Below are 27,376 nucleotides of genomic sequence, written 5' to 3' on the forward strand. Positions count from 1 at the left end.
CACACACAAAATCACGCCACCTTTTGCACATTTCAGGCCACAAAATGCTCGGCGGGGGGTCGTGCATGGTGCGCTCGTTACGACCGCTAAAAGGCATCAAAGAAAAGGCACCCGGAGCCTAAAAGTTGCCCAAAAGGAACAAAAGACGGCCCAAAATGTCCTCTCGGCCACCGCCGGGACTGGAATTAGCATACGAGCAATGGATCGCATGACAAAAACTAAGCAACTAAGCAACATTTTCAAGTCACCCGCGACGCGCGCAACGACTTGAGGAGCGGGCGGGCGCGCGCGCCGCATTTCTTCCCTCGCATTTAAGCAGGCGGGCGAAGCTCGAGCTGCGCGCCTCCGCTGGGACCTCCTCGTCCGGGTTCTTCCCTCGGGATCCGCTTCGTCACGCGCGTCCGCAAACGACGCGGGACGGTCGTGCGTCTCGAGCGCCCACTTGCCTGCCTGCCTGCGCGTCGAGATGGAGGAAGCGAAAAGGGAAATCCCGCCGCCGCCCCCCCCCCACTACTAAAAAAGACCACACGCGAGCATGTGGAGGGCTTGACTAAAGACGCCATATGCTGGACGGCGGCTATTATGGAGGCGAAAAGTGGCCCTTGAAAAGTTGCAAATGGCCTCCTTTGGAAGCACTTGCGCGCAAACGCACGCACGCCGCCATTGACTCGCTCCCTTTTCTCCAAGGCTCATTTGGAGCTGAGGCCGTCGAGGCCGCCGAAATGGCCGCCGCTTCGACTCCGGCGGCCTTTTGTCCCCGCGCTCAAAGTATAGGAGACGCCGATATTTCGCCGTCGGCTTGGAGACAAGAGCCCAAAGAGCCAAAAAAAGAGCCAAAAGAGCCAAAAGAGCCAAAAGGAGACAAGAGCCCAAAAGAGCCCAAAAGAGCCCAAAAGAGCCCAAAGAGCCCTCAAGCCTTGGCACAAAGAAAAACAACAAGCATCAAAACAAGAAAAAAGAGCAAGTGAATCGCGGCGGCTCGCGCATTCATGGCGCCCGTGCGCACCTGTGGCCCCGCATTCAGAGGACGCAAACCTGTCCGCGTCCACATGAATTATTCACAAGGCGCACAAAGGCTGAAACGGAGTCCCGAGATGTTTTATTTCTCCGAAGATGCGCCCGACCCCCCCGCCGACCCCCCCGCCCCCTTTCAGCCTCGAGTGGTCGCATCCGACACACAATCGGGGCATCTGCTCGAGGTGCCTGGTCGGGTACGGAGGAGGTGGCGCGCCCGGTCGCGTGCACGCGGGCAAAAGCCCGAATCTTCCTCCCCTTCGCCCGCCCGATAACGTTGCGTTGTCTTAAACGGGCGGGCGCCTTCGGCCGTTCACGTCGGCGCGCCGCACGCACGCGGGCGGACGAGCGAGAACCGACGCCGGCGGCCGTCGGCGGGCGCGCCGCTCGCGTCTTGACGGCGAAACGTCCCAAAGGCAAAGCGGCGAGCTCGTCGGTGGCCATATTGAGTCCCTCACAAAGAGCGACGCGGAAAACGCGTCTCGCTCACTTTGCTTGTTTTTAGGCAGCTGCTCTCCGCGGATCCGGGCGCAGAGACACCCTCGCCCCCCTCCCCTCCCCCCGCACACAAAACAAGTTGAAACTACCAGGTGCATCCTCCAAGAAGGCGGCGGGCGGCGAATCGGCGTCGGCGGCTCATCAAGACGGAAAAGGTCAAGTCGACAAGAAAAGAGCCAAAGAGCCAAAGAGCGCGCGGCGAGCCAAGATGATACCCCCCTCCCCCCACTCCTCTTGTCCTTTGCTATACAAACCTTTCGGCCATAAAGATTTAAGATGACACCCCGACACTGGCGGCCGGGGGGGGGGGGGCACGACGAACTCTAAAGCGCCGCGTGGCGTCATTTCAAGTGCAGCGCATTCTGTGACCCCCCGCCCCCAAACCCCCTCCAAAAAGTTTTAAGGACCCCGAGAAATCGTTTCTAGTCATTAAATGACATCTCGGCCGGAGGGGGGGGGGGGGGGGCGTTTAAATCATAGGACCGCACCGGGTGGCCTCCTCGCCGGCATTTATTCACGCAGCGAGGCCGTCGTTCGATCGTCGTTCGTGGCGACGTATGATCGAGGCAAAGGGGACAAATCAAAACGACCCCCATTCCATATTTCGTATGTTGCTTTGTTTGTTTGTTTGCAAAAGAAACGCCGAGGGCCTCATCTTGCTTGAAAGCACGCTTTATTCGATCGCTACAAAAATAATTCCTCATCAGGATATAGAAAAATAAATAGCATCCCATTTCTCATTTCATAAATTATTACAAACGTTAAATAGACGATTGCCGGTATAGGGCGAAATTAATTAAAAAAAAGAAAAGAAAACCCAAGCCTCCGCCAATCCACGTCACGGCGTCGGCGGAGTTTTTGCGACGCGGCCGCCGGCCTCGCGGTCTCTTTCAGGCCAGCGGGCCGAACGGGGGCTCGTTCTCGATATCGGTCAGAAGCGATTTGCGGCGCGTCGTTCGGGGGTCCTCGGGGGTCCACACCTTGGCCGTGCGGATGACGTTCCGGTCCCGAAGTCGCTTCTCGTCCGACCAGGAGAGCGAGTGCCCGGCCAGCGGGGGGAGCCCGAAGTCGGGGTCGCTCGGGGAGGGGGACCCTGCGAGGACAAGAGCGGCCGCCGTCAGCCGCCGTCGGCCGCCGTCGGCGAGCGAGCGACGGCCCGGAAGGACACTCACGTGCGCCCCTGTGGCGGATGACGATCTTCCGGGGCTGCGCGCGCGCGCCTCCGCAGCCGCCGCCGCCCGGCTGTCGGACGGGCGCGTCCGACTGCACCAGTTGCGCCAGGAAGTTGATGTAGCCGATGGCCAGGCGCAGCGTGTCCACCTTGGAGAGCCTCTTCTCGTAGGGCAGCGCGGGGATGTGCGAGCGAAGGCCCTCGAAGGCGTCGTTGATGGACTGCATCCGCCGACGCTCCCTGACGTTGGCCGCCCGCCGCAGCCGCTGCAGCTCCGCGTCCGACCTGCTCCCGCGCCGCCTCTTGGCGAGCGGCCCGCCGCCGACGTCGCCGCCGACGTCGAGCGACAAGGCGGACGAGCAAGACGAGAAGGAGGCGTCGCGCTCGTCGCGCTCGTCGCGCTCGTCACCGTAAAAGTCTCGCAGGTGGCCCGCCAGGAAGTCCGCGTCGTCGTCCGGCAGGTCTTCCGGCTCCGGGCGGGTGAAAAAGTCCCGGTCGTCGAAGTAAGGCGGGGACGGGAAGGAGTCCGGCGCCGAGAAGAGCTCGGCCAGGCCCTCCATCTTGGCTCCGAGACGCCGCTCTGAGGTTTCGCGCAAAGCGGCCGCTTTGAACGCGACGGCAGCGTCGGCGCGCCGCTCGCTCGGGACGCCGACCAATCGCGACGGGATCCGCGCCGCGCGCCTCCGCTAGGCCACGCCCCCCCACCACCGCCCCCTTCTGCCAAAGCGCTTCCCGAGTGCGCGCGATGGGCCCCTTTCTGCTTTTCCAAACGGGGTCGCGGCCGCCGTACGCTTTCCTCCTCGAACTGAAAGAGACGCTTAACGAGGCGCACCTTCTTGTCACCGATTGAAAACGAATCAGAAATGAAGGAAGACCCATTTCCGCCCGGACGACAAAACACACGCCGGAGCCTTTTTTGGTGCATCAGAAAGGGAAAGGTTTCAGTCCAGCTGCACGCATGACGACTCGAGTTTGGGTCGTCCTTCCCTTCCGAAAAGTCAATCTTCTGTGGCTCCTGGAATTGGAGTGAAAATGACAAAAACCCTGGCACTGCATGGAGTGGACGCCTTTTTGCACATGTCACGAGCTCATCTTGTCTTGTGAGGTTGTTGTCACGCGTAGTGATATAACGTCTAGGTCTAGCTAGCTATCTAGCTGGTTACCTAGCTTGCTATCTATTTGCTATCGATTAGCTATCTAGCTAGCTATCGCACTTCTTTTATTTCCGCATACAAGCACTAACTTAAAACTTCATTCCTTCCTTCATTTCCTTGCGTTGTGAGCTATCGAGCTGGCTATTTTTTATATCTAGCTAGCTATCTATCTGGCTTCCTCGCTATCTATCTATTTGCTATCTGCTAGCTATCTAACTAGTGAGCTAGCTATCTATTAGTTACCTATTAGCTAGCTAGCTAACTTTCTATCTATTTCAGGTTAAGTGATCACTGGCACATGTGGCTGCCACTGCTCACCCACAGAAAAGCTGATCCTGTGACTGTAAAGTGACCTTGAGAGCTTTGAAAGGTGCTTGAAATTAAATGTATGATGATGATGATTATTATGAATAGTGCAACCCCCCCCGCTTCGGGCCATGTTCCGTCCACAACGGGGAGGCGATTCGCCCCCCGCCGGGCAAGCACATCCACTCGCGTGATTTGAACAAGTTCCCGGTGTTTCCGGAGAAGACAGTGGCGGCCAGCTCTCGTCTATTCAGGGCCTTCAATGAGCCTTCAATGAAAGGAGTCACTTTGTTGGGGGCTTTGAAGCGGGCGGCGCGCGGGAGGTTGGCGTCGGCCGTGGGAAGAAGACCACTTGCGCGGCCCGAATGCAACACGTTGCGTCATCAACGAGAGCAGACCTGCGCGGCCGTCATCATGATGAAGCTGTCGCTGACCCCGCCCCCCCCCCCAACTCGCACACAATGCGCCCCCCCAACGTGGCAGGCTGCAAACAGGTGCCGAAACCATCGCCTTGTAATCACCGTGACACCCCCCCCCCCCTTTCAAATTTGTCTCGGGAATCGTCCACAAGCACGAGACGACGGCTAAGGTCCCCCAACACCCCCCCCCCTCCTCCCACGTCGCCTTTTTTTTGCGCACCGCAACGACTTGTGCCCCATCCCAACAAGTGTTTGGGTTCCCAGGCCAAGCGGGAAGCGGAAAGACCATCCATGCATGCATCCTCGATCCACGCACGCACGAGATGGGCCCATTCAAAAGAATCCCAATCATCAGAATCCATTTCATTTCCAAGCGCCTTCCAAAACTCTCAAGGACACTTTGCAGTCACAGGATGCGCTTTTCTGCGGGTGAGCAGTGGCAGCCCATTTGTCACCATTTGCAAGGTGGACCCCAAAATTGCACACAGGAGGGAGGAGTAGGGTGTATTGGACACATTGGATATGGAATAAAGTCAACAGAAACAAAATCTCAAACCACAAAGTCATCTGCACAGAAAGGTCCAAAGTAGTCAACAAAACCACGAGTAAGAGACTGATAACTCATCTTACAAACTTAATTGGTTTGTAAGATGATAGAAAGTGTGTGTAAGGCGAAAAGTTAGTCTTCCAAACATTTATTTCCCATAAGAAACCATTAGAATGAGAATAACATCATTTTCTACTTTCTAAGCCTTAAAACCACACAAAATAGACCTTATTTTATGCATAATAAATGTGCTATTGTATTGTAATTAAAGAAATAAACTGTATGGTATAACAAAGTCGTTTTATTGACCTTTGGGATGGTTGTTGACGTAGTTGCCTCTTGATGATCTCCGAGTGAAGTTGCCGTGCTTTCTTGCCGATAATACCCTCACTCCCACTGTCCCCTGCTAGCTGCTTTTCGTGAATGCAAATCAACAGTTGGTGTTTTTCGATGATCTCCTTCCTCTACTCGACTGTCATTTTCTTTTGTGTCCTCTGTGGCTGAACACGAGCCTGCGGCGGGGTCTTTTTCACGCCCATAATAGCAAAAGTACTCCACTCGATAACAAACCGCGTCCGCACTCAAAGAAATGGGGTGATGGAAACTAGTCTGCCAGCCACCGTGGCGCTCTGTGTGGTTTGTTAGCCAAGACTATATGTTTGCAAATTTGAATGTTCGTGAGGCGAAAAGTTTGTTCGCTGAAGCGTTGGTAAGCTGAGGTATCACTGCACATGACAAGATGAAACAAAGAATGAATGCGGGGAGTCCTTTTAACTGCCACTGATTACAACAAGCAACACCTGTGCAGCTACAGGCGGGGCCCGACAGCGCCGCCCGTTGGTGGCAAACTGAATCGCGACACGATGATGATGCTGCTGCTGCTGATGAGGATTCCTGCGTCCTGGCTAGCTATCTATTGGCTGGCTGGCTATCTCGCTAGCTATATGTTAGCTATGTAGCTTTCTGGCTGGCTAGGTATCTAGCTAGCTATCTGTTGGCAATCTATTAACTGGCTAGCTTGCTGGCTGTCTAGCTTTCTATCTATTAACTGTGTAGCTGTCTAGCTGGCTGGCTATCTAGGTAGCTATCTGTTGGCTATCTTTTAGTAGGCTAGCTAGCTTTCTATCTATTTAAGTTACTTCTGGTTTGAGTGTGACTGAAAAGTGACCTTGAGAGTTTTGAAAAGTGCTTCGAAATGAAATGGATTATTATTATTATTATTATTATTATTATTATTATTATTATTATTATTATTATTATTATTATTTATTATTATTTTGCAGCCGTAAAGGGGTGGGGGCGGGCGCCTGCTTGACGGATCATCGATTGTTATAGCAATTGCTATTCCGCACAGTGGCCATAAAAAAGAAATAAAATCATCAATAGATAACCTCCGCCCCCCTCCCTGGCCCCGCCCCCCACACACAAACGCAAAAGCAGGTCACAATTGGTCTGGCGTGGAGCAATAAGTTTGCCGGCCTGGGAATTGTCACACTTGGCGCACACGCGTGTGCACAAACGCACACGGATGCACACGTGTTGCCCAAGCCAATAATTCATCAACAAACACTCAAGACGTCCAAAGTCGCGCCCGCCGTCCACAAAATGCAAACAACAATGCGGCCTTGAACGCACGGCATTGTCGACATCCCCCCCCCCTCAAAATAATAAGAATAAAATAATAATAACTCAAATAGATAGAAAGTTAGCGAGCTAGCTAAGACATAACTAATAGATAGCTATTAGCTGTCTAGATAGCTAATATATAACTAATAGATAGCTAATAGCTAGCTAGCTAATTAGATGGCTAATAGATAGGAAAATAGCTAGCCAGCTAGGTAGCCAGCTAGATAGCTAACTATGTAGCCACAGCGAGATAGCTAGACAGCTCAAGTGAGCCAATCGTAGCATCCACGAGCAAATTTGGACAAGCAGATCTTTTTTCACAAATTTCCTGCAGAACAAGGTGGACTGCGCCATATCAAAGACACTTAATAATAATAATAATAATAATAATAATAATCCATTTCATTTCTAAGCGCCTTTCAAAACTCTCAAGGTCACTTTTCAGTCACAGGATCAGCCTTTCTGTGGGTAAGCAGTGGCACTCAACCCGGAATAACTCAAATAGATAGAAAGTTAGCTGGCTAATAGATGACGAATAGATAACTAGCTAGCTAATTAGATAGCTAATAGATAGCAAATAGCTAGCCAGCTAGGTAGCCAGCTAGATAGCCAACTATGTAGCCACAGCGTCGTAGCATTCACGTCCAAATTTGGACAAGCAGATTTTTTGTTCACAAATTTCCTGCAGAACAAGGTGGACTGCGCCCGCCATATCAAAGACACGCGCGTACACACAAAAAGGAGATGACAGAGTTTGAAACAAAAAAACAAAAGTGAAAAGGTGAGAAAATGGAAAGAAAACAGAGTGAAATTTGAACTCGTTTCAACTTTACTGATAGTTCAAAGGCAGAGTGTCGACTGCAAGGTTAAAATATCCCATCAATCAGGCTCTACAAATAACCCACACAAGCCATCTGTACAATTTGAAGAGAGCATACAAGCAAGGGAAGCAGCTATCAATGAAGTTTCTCGTGTGTCTGCCTGCATCTGTTGCAATCTCACAACTTCAATCATCAATCCGGTAGTATCGAGCCGCGCGCTAATCCCCCAAAGGCCCCGAGGCGGTTGGGGTTGGGGGTCGGCGGGACAGGACTGGGGGGCGTTGATGCGTCTGGCGACGAGGGTGGCTGCGCTGGCTGCGCCGGACTCATCTGTTGCCGCCTCTAATTGACTCGGGCGTTAATCTGCAGGAAAGACTCCCGACTTGGGCTAATATCCAGCTAGCCAGAGCGGAGAGAGTCCCACTCTGCCTCGGGGCTCTCCAGGGGGGGCTTGCGTTGCGCAAGATTAACCAGAGATTTGCTAGCGTCCCCGGAGAACAAATTGCTCCCGCAACACCTCCCCTGCGCTGCAGGGGCGACACTCGCCACCTTTGCCCCATTTTCAAAATGGCCGGGATGGTCGGGGCCATTTAGCGTTTTCATACGCAAACTTGCGACGACAATTGGGGACTGCTCAGACCACGCTGCCTCTCCAGAACCATCTCAGCCCGAGGCTGGCCCAAATAGCATCTTCTCCGAACCTGAAGCCGTTGTTTTGATTGTGGAGCAAGGCAAGACGTCTTGCCGTGACGCCACGAACATGGGGGCGGGACCTTCTGAAACTGGCCACTTCCGGTTTCACTTCCGGAAGTCCGACCTTTTAGACCCAACTTGTGCGGAGACGTCGGTTGTCCTTTAACGTTCAAGCCATTTTCAAGATGGACTTTTCAAGGAAAAAAATGCATTTCATTACAAATGGTCAGTCAGACTAGCAAAAATAGCAAATCGTACTGCAATTTGAGCAGGTTATTACGGATGTTTGGCCAATCATCTTCTCCCAGGTGTGATGAATCTAACGTGTGTCATGAATCCACACGTGGTTGGGAAACAGTTCTTTCTTTCTCGCTCGAGTACACAACGTTATCTGTCGTTGTTTGGAGCATGTTATCTTTGGATTTATTGCTGTCGCTGTTTCGTGGTGAAAAAATTGCTGTCCTTGAGAACTTGGAGAGGCGCTCATCAATCAAATGCGCGTCAGCTGTGGATTGATTGAGACGTCGCCGTCCTTGAAGGCCTCGGAGCAGCCCCGTCAGACGCTGTTGGGGCCGAATCAGGCGCGTGTTCACCGCGAGAAGAGCAACGCCGTGGAGGGATGGAAGCGTCGCTGCCGCCTTTGTCGGTAAAGTCACTCCATCCGCAAACACGCCGCCTTGGATAGTTTTATTCCACTTCCATCAATAGCGATGCACTCTCGACAATAGAAGAGCACGACAGTTCACCCAACAAAACGTGATGGTGATCAATCCATCCATCAATCAATAGATATTTCCATATATGGCTATCGAAACGAGAGCGCGAACAACCCCATCCACGTTTTGCACTCGGATATTGTACGGACGACACCCCCGACCGACTTGAGTGGCCAGTGCAAGTGGAGTGTGTGTGTGTTTGTATGAATGGTCTTGTGAGGACCACTAACATTTGATACGAGACGTCGTGAGGACATTCTGGACAAGTGAGGACCTTTTGGCCCGTCCTCACAAGTTTTTCATTCTAAAGGCTTTGAGAGGGTCTATATATGCATCTGTTAAAGTTTCACAGAAAGTTCATACCACAAAAAGTTAATCGATATTTTAACCACGTTCACAACAGGGGTGAGGACTTTGAATGTACCCATTCAGAAACCTCACTCTTGCTGTTATTTCAGTTACAAGTCCACTTTTTATTGCTTTGTTTTTAAAGAAGTTGACGTGGGAAATGGCCTGACATTTAGTCTTCAAATGGAACACTAGTTCTTCTCTAAACTTATCAGCAACGGCGGTCCTCATTCCTTAGCGGGAGTTATCCGGACCTCTCGAAACCATTGAAACAGGAATGTGTGTGTGTGTGTGTGTGTGTGTGGGGGGGGGGGTCTTTTTTGACGTGTCTCCCTGAGGACAAAAATTGGCAAGAATGGAAGTTTTTCAGCTGCAACGGTGCAGATTGATGACTTGACCATCAGGAACGTCCGCCAAGGTTGCCCCGCCCACCTCCCACTCCATTTTTAACAAATCTGGTCCCCTTTGCAAAAACGGCCCCAAGTGGTCAGTAATATACAGTGATACCTCGGTTTAAGAACCACTTGACTTACAAACTTTTCGGTTTACGAACATTAAATTTATGAACATTTTACCTTGGCATACAAACTATTTTTCAGGATACACACGGAGCGCCACAATGAGTGATGTGTCGTTCGCGAACGAGCCTGTACTCCTAACAAGGAAATGGCAGCCGACTTTTTTTGTCCTCTATTCCCCGCCCCCAGTCTTTGGTTAAAGCCGCACGTGATTGGTCAAGAACGCAGCGGTGAGGGTGGGGAGGTTAAACATGAAATAGATAGGCAGACGACAGAGAGAGAGAGTGAGAAAATGGAGAGAAAACACTGGGAAATTTGGACTCCTTTCAACTTTATTGATAGTTCAAAGGCAGAGTGTAGACTGCAAGGTTAAAATTCCCATCAATCAGGCTCCACAAATAACCCGCACAAGCCATCTGTACACTTGATGTGAAAAGCTATCATCCCAGCTAAACAGAACATAATTAATGAGGAACTAGGTAAAATGATGGCAGAGAAAGTACCTCCAAGGGATCATTCGTCAAGATGGTGAAAGGAGAAGGCTACGTCCCTCATCAAGTGTTTCATGCTGATCAAAGCGGACACTCTATTCCATCAAGCCATCAACAACCATCACAAAGGTCAATAAAACCACTTTATTATACAGCACAGTTTATTTCTTTAATTATAATACCATAGCACATTTATTATACATAAAATATGGTATATTGTTTGTAGTTTTAAGGCTTATTTAGTAGAAAATGATGTTTTATGGGGACATGGGAACGGATTATCCTCATTTTAATGGTTTCCTATGGGAAATTAATGTTTGGGATACACACTTTTCACCTTACGCACTCTGTTTGGGAACCAATTAAGTTTGTAAGCCAAGGTATCATTGTATCTTGAATTTTTTTTTTTTTTTTAGGATTCTCCTCCCGAGTCTGCAATGGACCGACGAAACCCGCCCCCCGCGGGAGAAGGGGGCGGTGTGAGCCCACTCGGGTCTGCGCCAAGGTAGGCCCTGATTTCCTTTTCCTGGCGAGCAAAGAGTTCTTGGAGGGGGGGGGGGGGGTCACGGCGGGGTCACGGCGGCGTCCTCATAGCCTGGTCTGCGCCTCGGGGATGTAGATCTCGATGCTGTCGGCGCTCTCGGTGGCCGAGTTTTGTCGCACGGACGCGGCTCTCTTGGCGGCCATCAGCCGCTTGCGGGCCTCTTGACGCTGCTTCTCGGAACTCTCCAGCGACCGGTCTCGGGCCAGAGGCGGGCGCGGCGGCGGGGGGGCCGCGGGTGGCTTTTGGGGTACTGCAGGTGGAAGTTGCCTCTCCTGCTGGTAGAGCAGGGGGGGGTCAAGAAACACACATGCACGAGCGTCCACTGGCCCCTTTTGGGGGGTTTTGGGGCCCCTAGCTCACCCGCAGAAAAAATATGCTGTGACTGTCACGTGTCGTTGAGAGTTTTGAAAGGCGCTTAGAAACCAAATGGATGATTCTTATTATTATTCTTCTTTTGAAGACGCAATTGATTGGAAGGTTGTGGAAAAACTCCAGCAAATGCGCGACGGTGGGACGCAGGCTCCCTCTTGCGGCGGGCGAGAGAATTACAGCCCATTTCTTTCAATTGAAAGGCGTCATTGATTGGGGGTGCGCCTTCTAAAATGGGAAAATTCGCTACCTGCCTTTTCAGCTCTGTGTTGTTGACTGTCAAATGCGTGGCTTCAAAGCGAGTGCCGAAAGGCGCAAGGAGAAAGCCACGCGGGCGATCGACGGCATGGCGGGCGACTGTCACGAGCAAGCGAGGAAAAGAATTGCGCTGAGATGGATGGATGGATGGATGGACGGACGGACAGACATGATGGAGGTGAAGGCCTTCTTGTGGTGATTGGCAAGCACCTTCACTGTCAACACAAGCACAAGATGCACAAAGAAAGAAAGAGAAGGCCAGAAGAGAAACTTAGCTAGCGAGCTATATAGCTAGCTATCTGTCTTCTTTTATTTACGCATACAAGCGCGAATCATCGTTTAAAACTTCACAAGATATTTTTTTCCCTTGCGTTGTGAGCTATCTCGCTGGCTATCTAGCTAGTTCTCTAGCTGGCTACCCAGCTAGCTATCTAGATGGCTATTTAGCTAGCTAGCTATCTAACTAGCTTCCTAGCTAGCTATCTATTTGCTAACTATTAGCTATCTAACTAGTGAGCTAGCTATCTATTAGTTATCTATTAGCGAGCTAACTTCCTATCTATTTGAGTTATTCCTGGTTGAGTGAACGCTGGCGCGTGTGGCCGCCGCCGCTCACCCACAGAAAAATTGATCCTGTGACTGTAAAGTGACCTTGAGAGTTTTGAAAGGCGCTTACAAATGAAATGTATTATTATTATTATCATCGATTTTTATTACTGTGTCGTTCTGCTGACCCAAATACGCACGGCTTCCCACGCGTACGCGCTGTTGAAAAATTGCTCTCCCTGCTAATTCTATCTCTTGGCTATCTAGCTGGCCTGTTAGTAGCATGGTGAAAAGCCACATCAGGGACGGACCACAACCTGGTTGCAAAAGTTGCTCATGATGGCACCACGACGTTTGAGGGTGGGGGAACCTTGAACCTTGCGTAACCACCATTTTTGGAGGAGGAATGACTCGGAGGCCCCGTTTTGGACTCCCGCGCCTTTGCCTACGCCTTTGCGTACCTTTGGCTCCGGGACGTCGAAGGCCCGCCAGCTGTTGGCGCGAAGTTGGTGGAGCTCCTCAAACTTCAGGCTGATGTTCTCGATGGACAACTGCAGCATGTCCCAAAAGCCAGCCAGGTCGGAGGCCACGGGACGGGGGTGCGCCAGGGGGTTCTGCCAAAGGAACAACAAGGCAGACGTTGGCGCCTGGGACGCCGCCGCCGCCGCCGGCGGCCATTCCGGAGCTCACCAAGTTCTCCTCGCACAGTTCCTGGAATTGCTGGAACTTCTGCGACATCAAGAGCTGAGCGCTTGCCATCGCGCTCCTCATCTTGCCCACAACTGCCGGTGTGGAAACGCAAGGTGAAAGTGCGTGTGAGGCCAAAAGTTCCTCTTCCAAACATTTAATTCCCAGAAGAAATCATTAAAAATGAGAATAATCCGTCCCCAGGTCCCCATAAAACATCATTTTCTACTAAATAAGCCTTAAAATAGCTATCTGGCTGGCTGTCTATTAGCTATCTGGCGAGCTACCTTTCTGTCTAGCTCGCAATCTATCTATCTACCTAGCTAGCTTGTTATCTATTAGCTAGCTAGCTAGCTTTCTATCTATTTGAGTTATTCCGGGTTGAGTGAACGCTGGCGCGTGTGGCTGCCACTGCTCACCCACAGAAAAACTGATTCAGTGACTGTAAAGTGACCTTGAGCGTTTTGAAAGGCGCTTAGAAATCAAATGGATGACGATGATGATGATTATCATTATCATTATTATTATTATTATCGGTGACCCAAACGCTCCCCCCCGACGCTAGACGCACCGTCCTCCGGAAGGTCCTTCTGCCGCTGGTCCGCCTCCATCTGGCGACACCAGCCCTCCATGCGCTCGGTCTCGGCCCGCAGCAGCTTGAGGAACCAGCGGCCGTCTCGCTGACACGCCGTCCTGTGCGCCGCCTGCCAACACAGGCGCCATCTTGCGTCGCCGTCACCTGCGGCTCAAAGGTGGCCGAGCCGCTGGCTACTTACGTCCAAGAAGGCCGAGCGGTCCGAGCCGCCGCGGGCCGGCTCGTCGGCGATGCCGTCTATCCAAGGGTCCGGGGGGGGCAGGATGGAGGGGTCGAAGGTCGCGTCCTCGTACTCGTCGGAGGCGCAGGCGTGGTAGTGGTTCCCTGAGCCCTGGATGCTGACGGTGGAGGTGGCGGCGTCGCGAGACCATTGCCGACAAAAGACTCGTGGCGACGGCGCCACCGTGTCGGGAGAGGCCGGGGGGGTGTCCGGCGGGCCCGGCGAGTCCAAATCGGCCTGGAGGGGGCAAACGAGTCGTGATGGGCATTGCGGCTCTTTTGGCTCGGCTCACTAAAATGATCCGACTCTTTTGGCTCCAAAATAGCTCTTCAGTTTTTTTTTTGTTGTTGTTGTTGTTGCTTAAATGAATTAACGCGCAAAAATCATGTCAAATGATGTGAAAAACGAATTACTCGTGTCAAAAAAAATACACTATATCAAATATTTTTTATTTATATGGCTTGATTTCTACGTGCGCAAAGAGCATCCACTAACTTTGACTTTCCCTGTGGTGACTCTGGCCTGATGATCAGCTCTCACTCATTTGCTTTTCATATGAATAATGCTATCATACCAACGAGCAAAACATATCATAATTGAATAATAATAACAGCAGAATGTGATAACCTGTCTACCCTAACCCCCGTTCTCCTCACTGCTGCGCGTGTCTGTAATTCACTCCTCCTCCCTCTACCGCGGATATCGACCAATCACGTGCGGCTTTAACCGGGGGCGGCCGGGGAATAGAGGACAAAAAAAGTCGGCTCCCGTTTCCGGCTCCTCGTCAGGAGCCGGCTCTCTTCGTTCACTTCAGAGATCCGACTGTAAGAACCGGCTCGTTCGCAAACGACACATCCCGAACGACAGAGCGTTCGTCTGGCGGGAGGAGGTCAGAGGTCGGATCCAAGTCGGACGCGCGTCTTACTTGCACGGCCGCCGTCACGCTGTCGGAGCGCAGGAAGCGACGATACCTGAGCGGTGGAGAAAAACAAAGAGCGCTCAGCCCGACGCGATGCGCCGCCGACGAAAGCGCCGCTCACCGTCGCTCGTCCTCCGCTTGCACCCCGACCGAGGTGAACTTGGACGGGTCCTCGGGGTCCGCCGTCTCCTCCGGTCCGTCCACCTGCGGGGGTAGGCCCAATCCAGTCGTCAATCGCCCCCCGACACCATCGAGATTGAAGAGGAATGTCATTGAACCACAAAAAGGTCAGGGAGGGGTCAAGACCTGGATCCCCACGGAGAGGCATTTGCCCCTCCCGAGCGCCTCCTTCCTCGATTGCTCTTCCCCGATCGGAGGCCTCGGCGCAGCGACGTTGACGGTCACGCCGCCGTGACCCACGTGCTGGCTGGCCGGCCCGTGGATCTGCATAAGCCCCGCCCCCCAAGATAAACAACCATAAATCCATCCGGAAATCAATAGGCAGACACGAAATGAAGAACCGAATGACTAAACGGGCTCAAGATGGCGGCGGGATTCTTATCCCGCCGCCATTTTGTGCCTTTCTTCAGCAAGATTCGCAAGCGGGCACCTGCGCGTTGGCGGCCTCGATGGCGGCCGTCAACGCCTTCATGCTGTCGATGCTCTCGCTGGAGTTACTCAGGCCCGATTGGATGCTCATGTCGCCCCTCGGGCCTTCTTCCTCCATGTAAGCGTCCTGGGGAGGTCCGCATTTTTCACACCGATTTTGGTGCAAAGCGGCGTCGGGGCGGCTCACCTGCGCCGACTCCGTGCTGCTCTGCGCCGTAATGGAGATGTAGGGCTTGGAGCCCGTGGAGCAGGTGGACGTTCGCGGCGGCACCGGCGGAGGCGCTTTTTTAGACGTGGTGATACAGGATGACGCTGCACGGGGGGAAAAAAGGTCAGGGGGGGGGGAAGACGACATCCAAACAAAGGCGCCGCAAACTTAACTTACCGATGCAATCTTCAAGTCAGGAAACATATTAGCTATCTATCTATCTATCTATCTATCTATCTATCTATCTATCTATCTATCTATCTATCTATCTATCTATCTATCTATCTATCTATCTATCTATCTATCTATCTATCTATCTATCTATCTATCTATATCTATCTGAGTCAGGAAACATATGAGGTATTGAGCTAGCCGGCTATTCATTGTCTAGCTATCTATTGGCTAGCTAGCTAACCTTCTATCTTTTTGAGTTATTTTGGGCACATGTGGCTGCCGCTGCTCACCCACAGAAAAACCGATCCGGTGACTGTAAAGTGACCTTGAGAGTTTTGAAAGGCGCTTGTAAATACAAATGTCTGATTGTGATTGTGATGACAAAAGGCCGCCACTCTCTCTTTTCCCCGTGAGGCAGCGGGCCGAAACACGAGGCCCGTTTGCCTCTTGATGCTGACCTTGTCTGAAAGCCTCCTTCCTCCCAGGACCGAAAGCTTTCGGCGCCATTTCAGCACAAAAGGCACATTTTGGACAAGGTCAGGGCAAAGCATGCCAAGGCTTGACTTGGAAATGGAGGCCCTTGGAGTCTTTGTGTCGCAGGGCCATCCCGATCCCATGAAATTCCCTTTTTGAGATCCCGACATTGCGGCACAAGCACAGGATTCCCGCACAGGCCATCAATTACTAAGGTGTTCCTATTTCAGCCTGTAGAGGGCAGCACTTGACACATGCCGCAAACTGCCCAATGCATAAGAATAATAATAATATCATGAGAATACATTTCATTTCTAATCGCCTTTCAAAAGTCTCAAGGTCACTTTATAGTCAGAGGATAAGTTTTTCTCTGGGTAAGCAGTGGCAGCCACACGCGCCAGCGTTCACTCAACCCAGAATAACTCAAAAAGATAGAAAGCTAGCTAGCTAGCCAGTACCTATCTATTAGATATCTTGCTATCTAGCTAGCTATTTAAGGAAGGAAACATATGAGCTATCTAACTAGCTATTAGCTGTCGAGCTATCTATTAGCTAACTAGCTATCTATTAGCTATATAGCTAGCTATTTGAGTCAAGAAACATATGATCTATCTATTAGCTATCAAGCTATCTATTAGCTATATAGATAGCTATTTGAGTCAGGAAACATATTAGCTAGCTAGCTAGTTATCTAGCTATCTATTAGCTATATAGCTAGCTAGTAAGCTATTTGAGTCAGGACATATATTAGCTAGGTAGCTAACGAATATGTTTTTTTTCTTTTGGATTTGCCTTTATTAGTCTCGCGGTGGAGAAATTGACATTTCACAGCAGCAAAGTTATGAAAGAAACAAGAAAGGCAAATCCAAATAGCTAGCCAGCTAGATAGCTAGCCATCCAGCTAGATAGCTATATAGTTAATAGATAGCTAGGTTGATAGCCGGCCAGCCAGCTTGATAGCAAATAGCTAGCTAGCGAGATAGCTAGATGAATAAATTGGGGAAAAAAAGGCGACATTGGGGCCAGACGTGATCGATTTGATGACGGGAGGCTGAAAGTGGGCCTACCGGTGCTGCACTGGATGGTCCTGACGGTGGTGGCGGACGTACGTGGCGGAGAAGACGGCAGCAGAAGCAAAGGCCTCCCCCCCGGTCCTTCCTCCGCGCCGGCGCAACCCTGGTCGATGGCTCTCACGTAGCTGCGGCTCCTCATGCGGAAAGATCCCGGCACGGGAAGGGTCTCCAACCTGTCCGTCCTGTCCGTCCTGTCCGTCCTCCGCATGGCCTGAGCCTGCATTTGGCTGTAGACCTGCTCGCATACCTGCTCCATTTGCCCGTTCACTTCCACTTCGCTCAGCTGCCGACGGAGACAGAAGAAAAGAGCGGTCAGGAATCCATCGGTGAAGCCCAAAGGGGTTGCTCCGTCGACCGCCGGCCTTTCGGGGTCAACGAGGAAGCGTGCGGGACGTCGTGCCGAAATTTTAGGTGGAGGAGGTGCATTGGAGAATCATCTTGACCAGCTTTTGGAATGTCAAAGGAAGCATTTGTGAATGGCAAACCCCAGATCCGGTCCCTGGAGAGACCAGGGCTAGGACCCGCAGACTGGCTGGGGGACGCTGACCGGAGTCTACCACTCCCTGGGGTGGGGGGAACCGCCGTGGAGAAACGGGAGCGAGCGCTTCTCTCAAAAACGGTCAAGGACCTTCAATGAAAAGGTTTCTTCAGCCGTCATCCGGACTTCTTTCAAAGTGTCGGACGTTTCGCTTCTTATCCAAGAGGCTTTGTCAGCTAACGGCTAAAATTTGCTGGTACTTTTGGCCCTATATTTATATCCCCACTGTCCAGAGGCGCCGGCGCCGGACCTGTTCTATGATAGGGGGGAGCAGAGGGCTATTCCTTGAGGCTACACTGATTACTTCTATTGTCCTGACTGATTATGGGGTCTGTGACTGGCCTCATTTGCTTTGGTATCACCTCGTCGGCATCTAAGAAGTCTGTGTGGTCTAAGAAGTCTGTTGTAATAAGGATCCAAATTAAAGGTCAAGGACCTTACGGAATCTCAAAAACCAAACGCTAGGATTGCGCGGTGGCCAGATTGCAGGTGCGTTTCGGGCCAGTGCTACTCACCTGGCTGATGGTGCTCATGGCCCTCATGTAGCTTTCATTGCGCGAGCGGTATTGGGGTGAGGACAGCAAGGATTTGGGATCCAGGAGGGTTTTGGGGTCCAGGGTGTCCACGCTCCGATTGATGGAAACCTCACTCACCGCACGCAGGTAGCTGTGGCTTCGGATCTGCAGTTTGGGCGAATGTTCGGACGAAATCCTACGGGAGACGCGAGGTCCGCGGGAGGTTGGCCGCGAGACTCTGGAGGGCGAAAAGGGGCCGCGGACTTACTGGAGAGCGGTCATCTCGGTCAGCGAGGGCTGGGTGGCCTTCAAGTAGCTGGCCCGTCGCGCCTGCGTCTTGGGGGAAGGTTTGGGACTCCCGTCGGAGTCGCCGCTGTCCTCCTCCGCCATGGCTTTCACGTAGCTGCCGCTTCTCATTCGCCGACACGGGATGTCGCCCTCCTTCCCCGGAGGAGAAAAAGCGCACCACTCGTCCTGAGGTACCTGGTCACGGACGGAGGTCCACAAACAACGCCCGTCACACGCCAAACGTCGAGCCTCCGCCAGAACGCCGACTGGTCTCGCCCACCGCTGACGACCGCGTTCGCGCCGCCGTTTGTTAGCTCGTTAGCGCCGGAAAAACTATGCGAGCGTGCGCTAGCGCACCGCCCATCGTCTGTCGGCGTGGAAATTTCTCTGGGGCGACTTTGTACATCTGCTTTGCCGGAGTGGAGGACGTTGGCCAAAGCTGTGCAAAAGCCTTCCGGGGAAAGTCGCGACGCCTTGTCCAAATCGAGCTCCTTTCAAAGGCAATGCCGCAATCTGGTTGCTTTTGCTTTTTGGGGCGCTGATGAAAAATGAGCCGCTCGGCTGAATAATCATAATAATAATCATCATCATCATCATAATAATACATTTCATTTCGAAGCGCCTTTCAAAACTCTCAAGGACACTTTACAGCAGCGGCATCCACACGCGCCGGTGTTCACTCAACCCGGAATAACTCAAAAAGATAGAAAGCTAGCTAGCTAATAGATAGCTAGTCAGCTAATAGAGAGCTAGCTAGATATTTAATATTTTATATATTTTAATATATCTAGACAGCTAATATCTAGCGAGAAGACTAAATAGCTAGCTAGACAGCTAATATCTAGCTAGACAGCTAATAGCTAGCGAGCTAGGTGAGGGGAGGTAGGGGGGCAGGCGGATTCGCATCATATAACTCGCGCATAATAATTATGCGTGAGTCAGCCAGGAGAAGAGCGGAGATCGCTTTCCTCTCTACCAACGTAAGGCAGGCGCAAATGAGCAGTTTGGCTATAAAAAGCCACTGCGGGGAAAGGACCAGCTGTGGCGGCGATGGCGCCGGCGCTGCCTTTCACCCACGCACGGCGCTCAGTTCCGCCGCCGCCGCCCGCACTTGTTGTGGACCATCCAGCGGCGCAAAGGATTCACCACCTTTGCCATTCTCCTTTTTCGTCGACGTTCGCGCGCTGTTTCTGGACCCGCCCTGATCCTTGACAAGCGGCATTTTGGTTGCCCTGCGTTGGTGTCCAAACGTTTCGGCAAAGGGGGCCAGATTAGCCGTGTTAAAAAATGGAGGGGGGCAACCTTCTTTCACCCAAATAGAACTGGATAATGCCTCTTTGAATTTTTTGGATGATGATACTAGTGCAGCGTGTTCTACCGGAAACAAATTCCTTGTGTGTTCTACATACTTAGCAATAACGATGATTCTGATTCTGATATGACGGCTATGAGTCGCCGCTTGGAATTGAAGCGGAATGACGCGTCTTTTGCGTACGCTCTCCATAACCTGGACTTGGATCTTCTTTGGTCCCGAATGAAATGATCATGAAAGCAAGACCACAAAGTGAAGGGCGGTACAAAAATGGTGTGGACAATGAGGACAGGGTGACCCCGTGTCCCCGTCATCATTGAGAGAGTAAGGCCGTGACTAACTGCACTTACTTCTCCATTTGGCTAAAATGATGTCGGAAGGAGGAGGAAGAGGAGGAGGAGGAGGAGGAGGAGGAGGGAGACGGAGGCTCTCCAGACCAAGAGGGACCAAAAGAAGGTGCAGGGAGGCGGCAGGTAATTTGAGGCTTTGCAATGTTCCCTCAAAAGCTCTTGGCCCTTTTGCCTTCCCGATACCAGGTGCCAATGTGGCGCCGAGACCGCGTTCGGTTGCCGTCAACGCAAGTGGACAGGGAGGAGACCCCCGACAATCCAAGTGGTCGTGGAGGACACCTCAGACCGGCAAGGGGTCAGAGAGGAGACCCCCGACAATCCAAGTGGTCGTGGAGGAAAACCCCCGACCCGCAAGGGCTCAGGGAGGGGACCCCCGACAATCCAAATGGTCCGGGAGAGACCCCAGACCCGGCCGCAACGACACACGTCAACGCGCATGTTCACGTACAATCGCTCCGACCTCTGCGCTTGTACGGAGCCGGGAACTGTCCCGTATCCGACCGCACCCTCTCAAATTCAATCGAACCGCACCAGCTTGGGAGGGGGAAGGTTCAGGTGAGGCCTTGGGAGGACTCTCGCCACGTTGCTCACGTACCCCTCCCAGCTCCAGCAATTTAAGAGCAAAACGAAAGGAGGAACGGGGCAACGGCGAACAATCTTCAATTCGTCGCGGCGGACCGCAAGGCTGACTATTGAGTCCCATTCCGTTCGGGTCATTCGGGCGACGGCGGCGGATTGAGGAAACATTGGCGGTGATGAAGAGCGAGTGGGGGGGGAGGAGGGTCAACGGAAGAGGGTTCGAGCGAACGCATTTACCTGCAGCAAATGGCAAGTGCGCTCCCGTTGCCGAGCGCCCTGAGATTCGACTCGATCTCTATCTAGGTTTAGGTTAGCGGATCCTCTGAGCTGGTTGCGGCCGCTGTTGTCGGCGTAGACCTCTCGGGCCCTGCTCACCGTTAAGCTGGACGACCGGGCCCCTTTGTTCACCGCCGCCACGTCGGCGGGAGCCAGGGACCGCAAGGGACCGCTTCCTGCGCAGGGGGTCGGCGGGGCGTACTTGGCGTCGCTGTTGCTCCGGGAAACTTTCAGCGTGGGATGGCGGCGCGGGGGGCCGAGGGGCGGGTGGTCGGGCTCGCCCAAGGCGTCGTAAGGGTCCGTCAGCGGGTAGCGTTGGGACCGGGCCAGGTGGTCGGCGGCGGTGGGGCCCGGGTAGCGGCATGTCAAGGGCAAGGGCGAAACGGAGGGCGAAGGCGAGGGCGGCGCTTGGTGGTGGCGGGGGCGGTAGAGGCACAGCTCCCGCTCGAGGTTGTCGTCGGAGCTCCAGTACCCGGAACCCGGCGCCGACGCCGAGCCGCGGAGCCGGTGGTGATGGCGGCGGTGGCTCCGCTGCTTGGGCTCGGCCGATCGGCAGCGCTCCCGACTCTTGCCGCGCTTCCTCTGGCGAGCCGCCGCTGCCGGGGCGTCGCCCTCCGGGCCGTTGACGCCGGCCCCCTTGATGGACTGCGCCTGGTGCGGCCCCTCCAGCGAATGCGACTTGGTGAAGAGTTTCTGGACCGAGTGGACCAGGTGGCGAATCCTCCCCGGGCTGTCGCCGTTCCCGTCGGAACCCGTGGCCCCGCTCTGGGCCAACATGCCTCGTTTGTATTGCAGCGTGCGGTAACCGTCCCCGGGGAACGCCGACAGCTGGTCAAACGGGTCTGGCGCCACGCCATGGGCACTTTTCCCGGCGTAGCCTCCGCCTCCTCCTCCGCCTCCTCCCCACCCTCCGACATACGGCACCATGGCCAGACACTCGTCCTTTACCTCCGGATGGTGAGACGAGGAGGTGGAATGGCACCGTCGAGGAAAGGTTCCGTACGGCGCCGCGGCCTGATTGTCCGACGCGTACGGGGCCCGCCCGGCGTTGTAGTAAGACAGCTGGTTGGGATGAGGCACCGCGATCGGAAGCGGCGTGTCCATCTGGCTCATCGGGTATGGCTTGCGGTCAGGGTGCTGGCGGGACGGCTCGTAGGACACCACGCGATGGTGACTCCGGCTACTCGAGAGGCCTTTCATGATGCCAAACGGGAAGGCCCGGCGGAAGGCCCCGGGTGTCTTTTCCTGAGAGGAGAGCCTGGGACTCTGAAAGAGAAGGACACTCAGGCCGTCAGACATTTTGCCAGGTGGACCATCAAATAGATAGAAAGCTTTTTATCTCTGTGAGTTACTTCCGGGTTAAGTGATTATTAGCTAACTCTTAGCTAGCTAGCTAGTTGACTTACTTCCGGATTGAGTGAATGCTGGCGCGTGTGGCTGCCGCTGTTGACCCACGGGAAAAAAAAAACGTATCCTGTGACTGTAAAGTGACCTTTAGAGTTTTGAAAGGCGCTTCGAAATGAAATGAATTGAATTATTATTATTATTATTATTATCCCTCTGAAAGTCATCGGAACCCGTCGATTGATCCCATTCGACGCATCAATGACAAGAACAATGGGGTCAGCGGAGCCGGAAATGGGAGCCGACTTTTTTTCCGGTTAAAGCTGCACGTGATTGGTCGATATCCGTGGTAGAGGAGGGAGGGGAGAATTGCAGACACAAGCAGCGGCAGTGAGGGGGGGGGGGGTATAGGGTAATTATAATAATAATACATTTCATTTGTAAGTGCCTTTCAAAACTCTCAAGGTCACTTTACAGTCACAGGATCGTCCGACCACTTTATGTGGTCGGACGGCTCCGCCGGTGGAGGCCACATGAGCGCAGCGCTCTCCCTTTCTTCCTTGTCACTCATACTTCTTGCATTTGACACGAGAGCAGGTCTTTCTTCGCCTGCCCACCCTGTTTGCTTATATTAGCAGCGAATTAGCAGAAAACGATGAACTTTAGTTGACATGCGACCCGGGCTAAAATAGTTGAAGGGATTTATTGTTAGTGTGAAATGGGGATCCAAATATTTTTGCTGGAAATGTGACAAACAACTTTTTTTCCTTCTTTTTTGCAAGGGGAGGGGATGTGTTTTTTTTTTTTTATTGATCCAGCTATTCAGCTATCTATATCTCACTGGCTATCTAGCTAGCTATCCATTGAATTTTTATTGACATTGAACAGTAATGAATGGAAATCAATTTCAGCGCGCCATTTTTTTCACGAGGTCCCGATACCTCCGTTCTGCCACGGAGAGCCACATGTAGCAGACTGCTACGCCGTAGCTGCGCCGAAGCGGCGTGTAGGCGTGAGGAGGAATGAAAAGGGGGCTGCCATCAAGCTATTTTGAGCTGAATGAAAGCGAGCGAACAAAAAGCCTTTTTGAGTCACTCGGCACTCGGATCCCAAGGCTGGAGGTGGACTTGGCCCGAGACGTTCACGTTCTCAACGAACACCCATTCGCGCCTGATCTGCTTGTGAAATCTGATCGATCGGACACAATGCCCAAACCTTGAAATGGCAGCCATCGTGTAAAGCGTGACCATATGAGGATCCGTTTTGGGGCCACGTCCTTGCTCTAAGTCAGCTGTTGGGAACCTATGGCTACTTTATGCCGTTATTATTGTTCAATGATTCTCTTTTTTACTAGTTGGTATGATAGCATTATCAACATGAGAAGCAAATGAGTGAGAGCTGATCATCAGACCGGAGTAACCACAGGGAAAGTCAAAGTTAGCATCCACTAACTCTGTGCACATAGAAATCGAGCCATATCAATAAAAAAATATTTGATATAGTGTATTTTTTTTACATGAGTAATTCGTTTTTCACATCATTTTACATGATTTTTGGTAGTTAATTTAAGCAACAAACAAAACTGAGGAGCCATTTGGGAGCCAAAAGAGCCAAATCTTTATCGTGAGCTGAGCCCAAAGAAAGGAGCCGGAATTCGCATCACTCCTCCTCACTACTCCTTGTGTCTGTAATTCTCCCCTCCTTCCTCTACCACAAATCTTGACCAATCACGTGCATCTTTACCGAAGACTAAGGGCGGGTAATAGAGGAGAAAAAAAGTCGGCTCCCATTTCCGGCTACTTGTTAGGATTCGGCTCTCTTTGTTCACTTTAGAGATCCGAGCAAAGAACCGTCTCGTTTGCGAATGACACATCACTCGTAGACAGACAGACGGACGGACGGACGGACGTAAAAGGGAACAGCTCAGCGGTGGGATGTGCGAAGGAAAAGGGACGGAAATGACCAGATGAGCGCCAAGCACGCGTGAATCATCCAATTCCACAGCTCATCTTGGAGCATCATTTCCGCAATCTGGGACAGGCGCTGATTTATAATCATAATAATAATCATCCATTTCATTTATCAGCACCCGTCAAAACTCTCAAGGTCACTTTATAGTCAGAGGATCAGTTTTTCTGTGGGTGAGCAGCGGCAGCCACACGCGCCAGCGTTCGGTCAACCAGGAATAACTCAAATAGATCAAGTTAGCTAGCTAGCTAATAGATGACTAATAGATAGCTAGCTAGCTAGTTAGACAGCTAATAGATAGCAAATAGATAGCTAGCTAGGTAGCCAGCAACAGTGACCCTGTTCAACCGAGAATATCTCAAATAGATCAAGTTAGGTAGTTAGCTAATAGATGACTAATAGCTAGCTAGCTAGCTAGATTTCATTTCTTCTCGTCGCTGGACTGGGGTCTGCCCCCACCCTCCTCAAAACAAAATGGACGTAGGAAGTTGCAAGTGGCTCTCCTCGCATCCCCTTCGGAGCGTCACGCGGACGCTCTTGACAGCGTCACTGCCGCTTAGCGCAAACTTTGCGCTGACTCGGTGCTTTGTGAGCGCCGACGCTAATGCAACGCAACAGCGAAAACAACATCGCCGCGTCCAAAAGCAGAGAGCGTGGCACAAAAACACCACAGCCGCCCCCCGACGCATCTTCGTCGCCATCTTGAAAGAAGAACGTGGAGGGGGCGGAGTCCGGCGGACAACAAATTTGGGCCACTGGCAGCGGCGGCACTGATGCGCTTCCACAAGTCACGTCGAATATGCGACATAGAGTACGAATGAAATGTCTGAGGACAGAACGCAAAGTCCCCTCGCGTGGGGCCGACCCCCGTTAGCGGCTAATACATGCTGTTTGTTTGTCTCTTCCTTTGGTTGCTGCTTTGAGTGTCAGATTTCAATAAACGGTCAACTCACAAGTTCACTTTTACCTTGGGGTTGTTCCGTTCCGATCAGGATTTCACGCCATTGATTCCCGATACCGATCATCCGCCAGTGAGATGGGCTAATACCGAGCGCGTGGATCGGTTGTTGTGGGACAATAAAAAAAGTTTGTGCATGATCCGAATGAAAGGTTTGGAGACTAGCGTCTTTTTCCTGATTTATTTATCTAGCTATCCAGCTATCTCGCTGGCTATGAAGCTATTTACTATCTATTTGCTATCTGGCTATCAGAATCAAAAAACCTTTATTCGTCTCACAATGGGGATATTTGCAGACCACGGCAGCAATTTGCTATTAGCTATCTAGCTGGCTGACTATTAGCTATCTATTGGCTAGCTAGCTATCTTTCTATCTATTTGAGTTACATCCGGGTTGAGTGAGCTTGGAAATGAAATGGATTATTATTTGGCATAGCATGGCCAAGTCCATGCTATCTTGGAGCCGCTTTCCATGAGCTCACGCTAACACAAATAGCAAAACGCCGCGCGGAACCTTTTCATCGATGGACCACTCGGGTCCGACTGAGAGCTTCCACAGACGTATTGTGGTGGAAAGTCAAAAGTGTGCTTGTGGCTTGACTGACAGCTTCTTCCTTTTTAATAAAAGCTCAGGAAAGGAGCTGTGAGTTTCATTTTTGCTTTGTTTGTTTATCAGTCTGGATGAACAATAGGGGGCGTGGCTCTTGTACGACACGTCACGTCTTGGGGTTGACCCATTTCATTTGGGTGAGCCACCCCCCCCCCTCACCCTCACTTTACCCAACATGGATGCTCTGAGCTTCTTTTCTTGTCGTTCAAAGATCCAATCCATTATTATCATCTTGAACTGCTTCATGTCACAAAGAGGGTACATCAAGTGCTGAAGAATGAATGACTCTGTGTCTTTATGTTGTCTTATTATTTGCTATTTATTTATTTTGTTTTTTTGACTTGAAGATGGCGCTGCAAGGGTAGCTGCCTTTCCAGCAGCTCCTGTATTTTGTTTTTTCTACTTCTTCCTTTCCTTTCCTGTCATCACTTTGCTGCTGTGAAATGTCCATTTCTCCACTGCGAGACAAATAATGGTCCATCCAATCCAACCCAATTATGGGGGACATCTGTTCACTTTCTACAATCGTTCTCGATCTTTTCTACAATCGTTTGGTCAGACCCCCCCCCAACAAAGTAGGCTACGAGCGTGGGTGTTGGGCTCATCCTAAACGACATCTTTGAAGGCATTCGCGTTCTGCGATGCCAGGGTTGGAGTGGGGAGGGGGGGGGGTTAAAATTTACCCACGGCCACAACGGCACATCTCCACCGTCAGTGACGCGGAAGATGCCAATGACGCCGCGGCCAACAGCCCACGACGACCCCCCCCCTTCCCCAGGCAGCATCGCTTGCCGAGAACCGCTTCGTCCCGATCGGTTTGCGCGCCGACGCCCGGCCGCTCGCTGGTTCGAGCGGACTAAAGGTGGGGGGAGTGGGCGTGGGGGGGCTAAACCTTACCTGGTTGGGCTGTTCACATGGTCCCTGGAGACCTCGCGCCCCTTTCCGGTACCCGCGACGACGTCCGCCGGCGGAACGCGAAGCCGAGGCACCTCGGGGTGGGCGTCAACGTCGATGTGTGGGCATCAAGTGGCGAAAGCTCGCGCTCGCTCAACGGCTCCGAAAAGCGCGATGCTCTTCGCGCGCTTACTTCCGTTGGGCGCTCACCGAAATAAAAGCCGGGCCGCGGACGCCCTTGCGTTCTCGGAGTCTCTGGAAGGAAACGGCGACGTTCCGATTCGTTCTCGACTCGTCGTTGCCGATCCGTGAAGCGCCGCGACGTCACGGCGATGGCGGGACAGGCGTGATCGTTCACGTGACTCTACCGGGTGTACGACGACCATCGTGGTCTCGCTTTGAGCTGCGAACGCTTTATTGTTGAATCCGCTTCCTTCGGTGCGTTCATGATCACTTGTTGGTTTATTTCGGCCGCTCTACTTCCGGCCTCTCGTGTTTGTCTCCTGCCTTTCGCGCCAACATTTCCCATAACGTCAATCTCCACGGCCCCATGCACTTACAAACTGTCGTATTTTCCCTTACAAAATACAAAATAATACCATTTTTTTTTCAGACGTTTACTTATGTATTTTAACATGTTATATTTACATGTGTTTCGTTATATCATTCTGTACATATTCTTGATAAATGATGAAATGACAAGTGTTGCTTAAGGGACAACAGACGTCTCCGGACAAGTCGTGTCC

General features: G+C 52.1%; 2 protein-coding genes across 8 annotated transcripts; both read right to left on the reverse strand.

Annotated features, from left to right (window-relative positions):
• Positions 1-2,168: 2,168 nt before the first annotated feature.
• On the reverse strand, positions 2,169-3,363 carry ptf1a (pancreas associated transcription factor 1a). Its single transcript, XM_089008504.1, has 2 exons — positions 2,685-3,363; positions 2,169-2,605 (listed from the first exon to the last, which is right to left on the reverse strand). Exons 1-2 carry the CDS (start codon positions 3,241-3,243, stop codon positions 2,403-2,405), a joined length of 762 nt encoding a protein of 253 aa, XP_088864630.1. The 5' UTR covers positions 3,244-3,363; the 3' UTR covers positions 2,169-2,402.
• A 5,647-nt stretch (positions 3,364-9,010) lies between these two features.
• On the reverse strand, positions 9,011-26,997 carry LOC148890975 (disks large-associated protein 1-like). Of its 7 annotated transcripts, none has more exons than XM_089008283.1 (15): positions 26,634-26,997; positions 20,818-22,122; positions 18,320-18,534; positions 18,190-18,247; positions 16,993-17,281; positions 15,257-15,381; positions 15,071-15,196; positions 14,767-14,904; positions 14,582-14,664; positions 14,467-14,512; positions 13,503-13,778; positions 13,298-13,430; positions 12,730-12,821; positions 12,501-12,653; positions 9,011-11,141 (listed from the first exon to the last, which is right to left on the reverse strand). In XM_089008283.1, the coding sequence occupies exons 2-15, from the start codon at positions 22,054-22,056 to the stop codon at positions 10,911-10,913; spliced, it is 3,204 nt and encodes a 1,067-aa protein (XP_088864409.1). In that variant the 5' UTR covers positions 22,057-22,122; positions 26,634-26,997; the 3' UTR covers positions 9,011-10,910. The 7 variants fall into 7 exon arrangements, with proteins under 7 accessions (XP_088864409.1, XP_088864405.1, XP_088864404.1 ...); XM_089008279.1 differs by having other exon boundaries at positions 9,013-11,138; positions 18,052-18,247; positions 26,634-26,995; XM_089008278.1 differs by having other exon boundaries at positions 9,013-11,141; positions 18,052-18,247; positions 26,634-26,995.
• Positions 26,998-27,376: the final 379 nt, after the last annotated feature.

The sequence above is a fragment of the Hippocampus bargibanti genome, linkage group LG11, assembly GCF_051943395.1.
Source record: "Hippocampus bargibanti isolate YZ-2025 linkage group LG11, ASM5194339v1, whole genome shotgun sequence".
Classification (NCBI taxonomy): Eukaryota; Metazoa; Chordata; class Actinopteri; order Syngnathiformes; family Syngnathidae; genus Hippocampus; species Hippocampus bargibanti.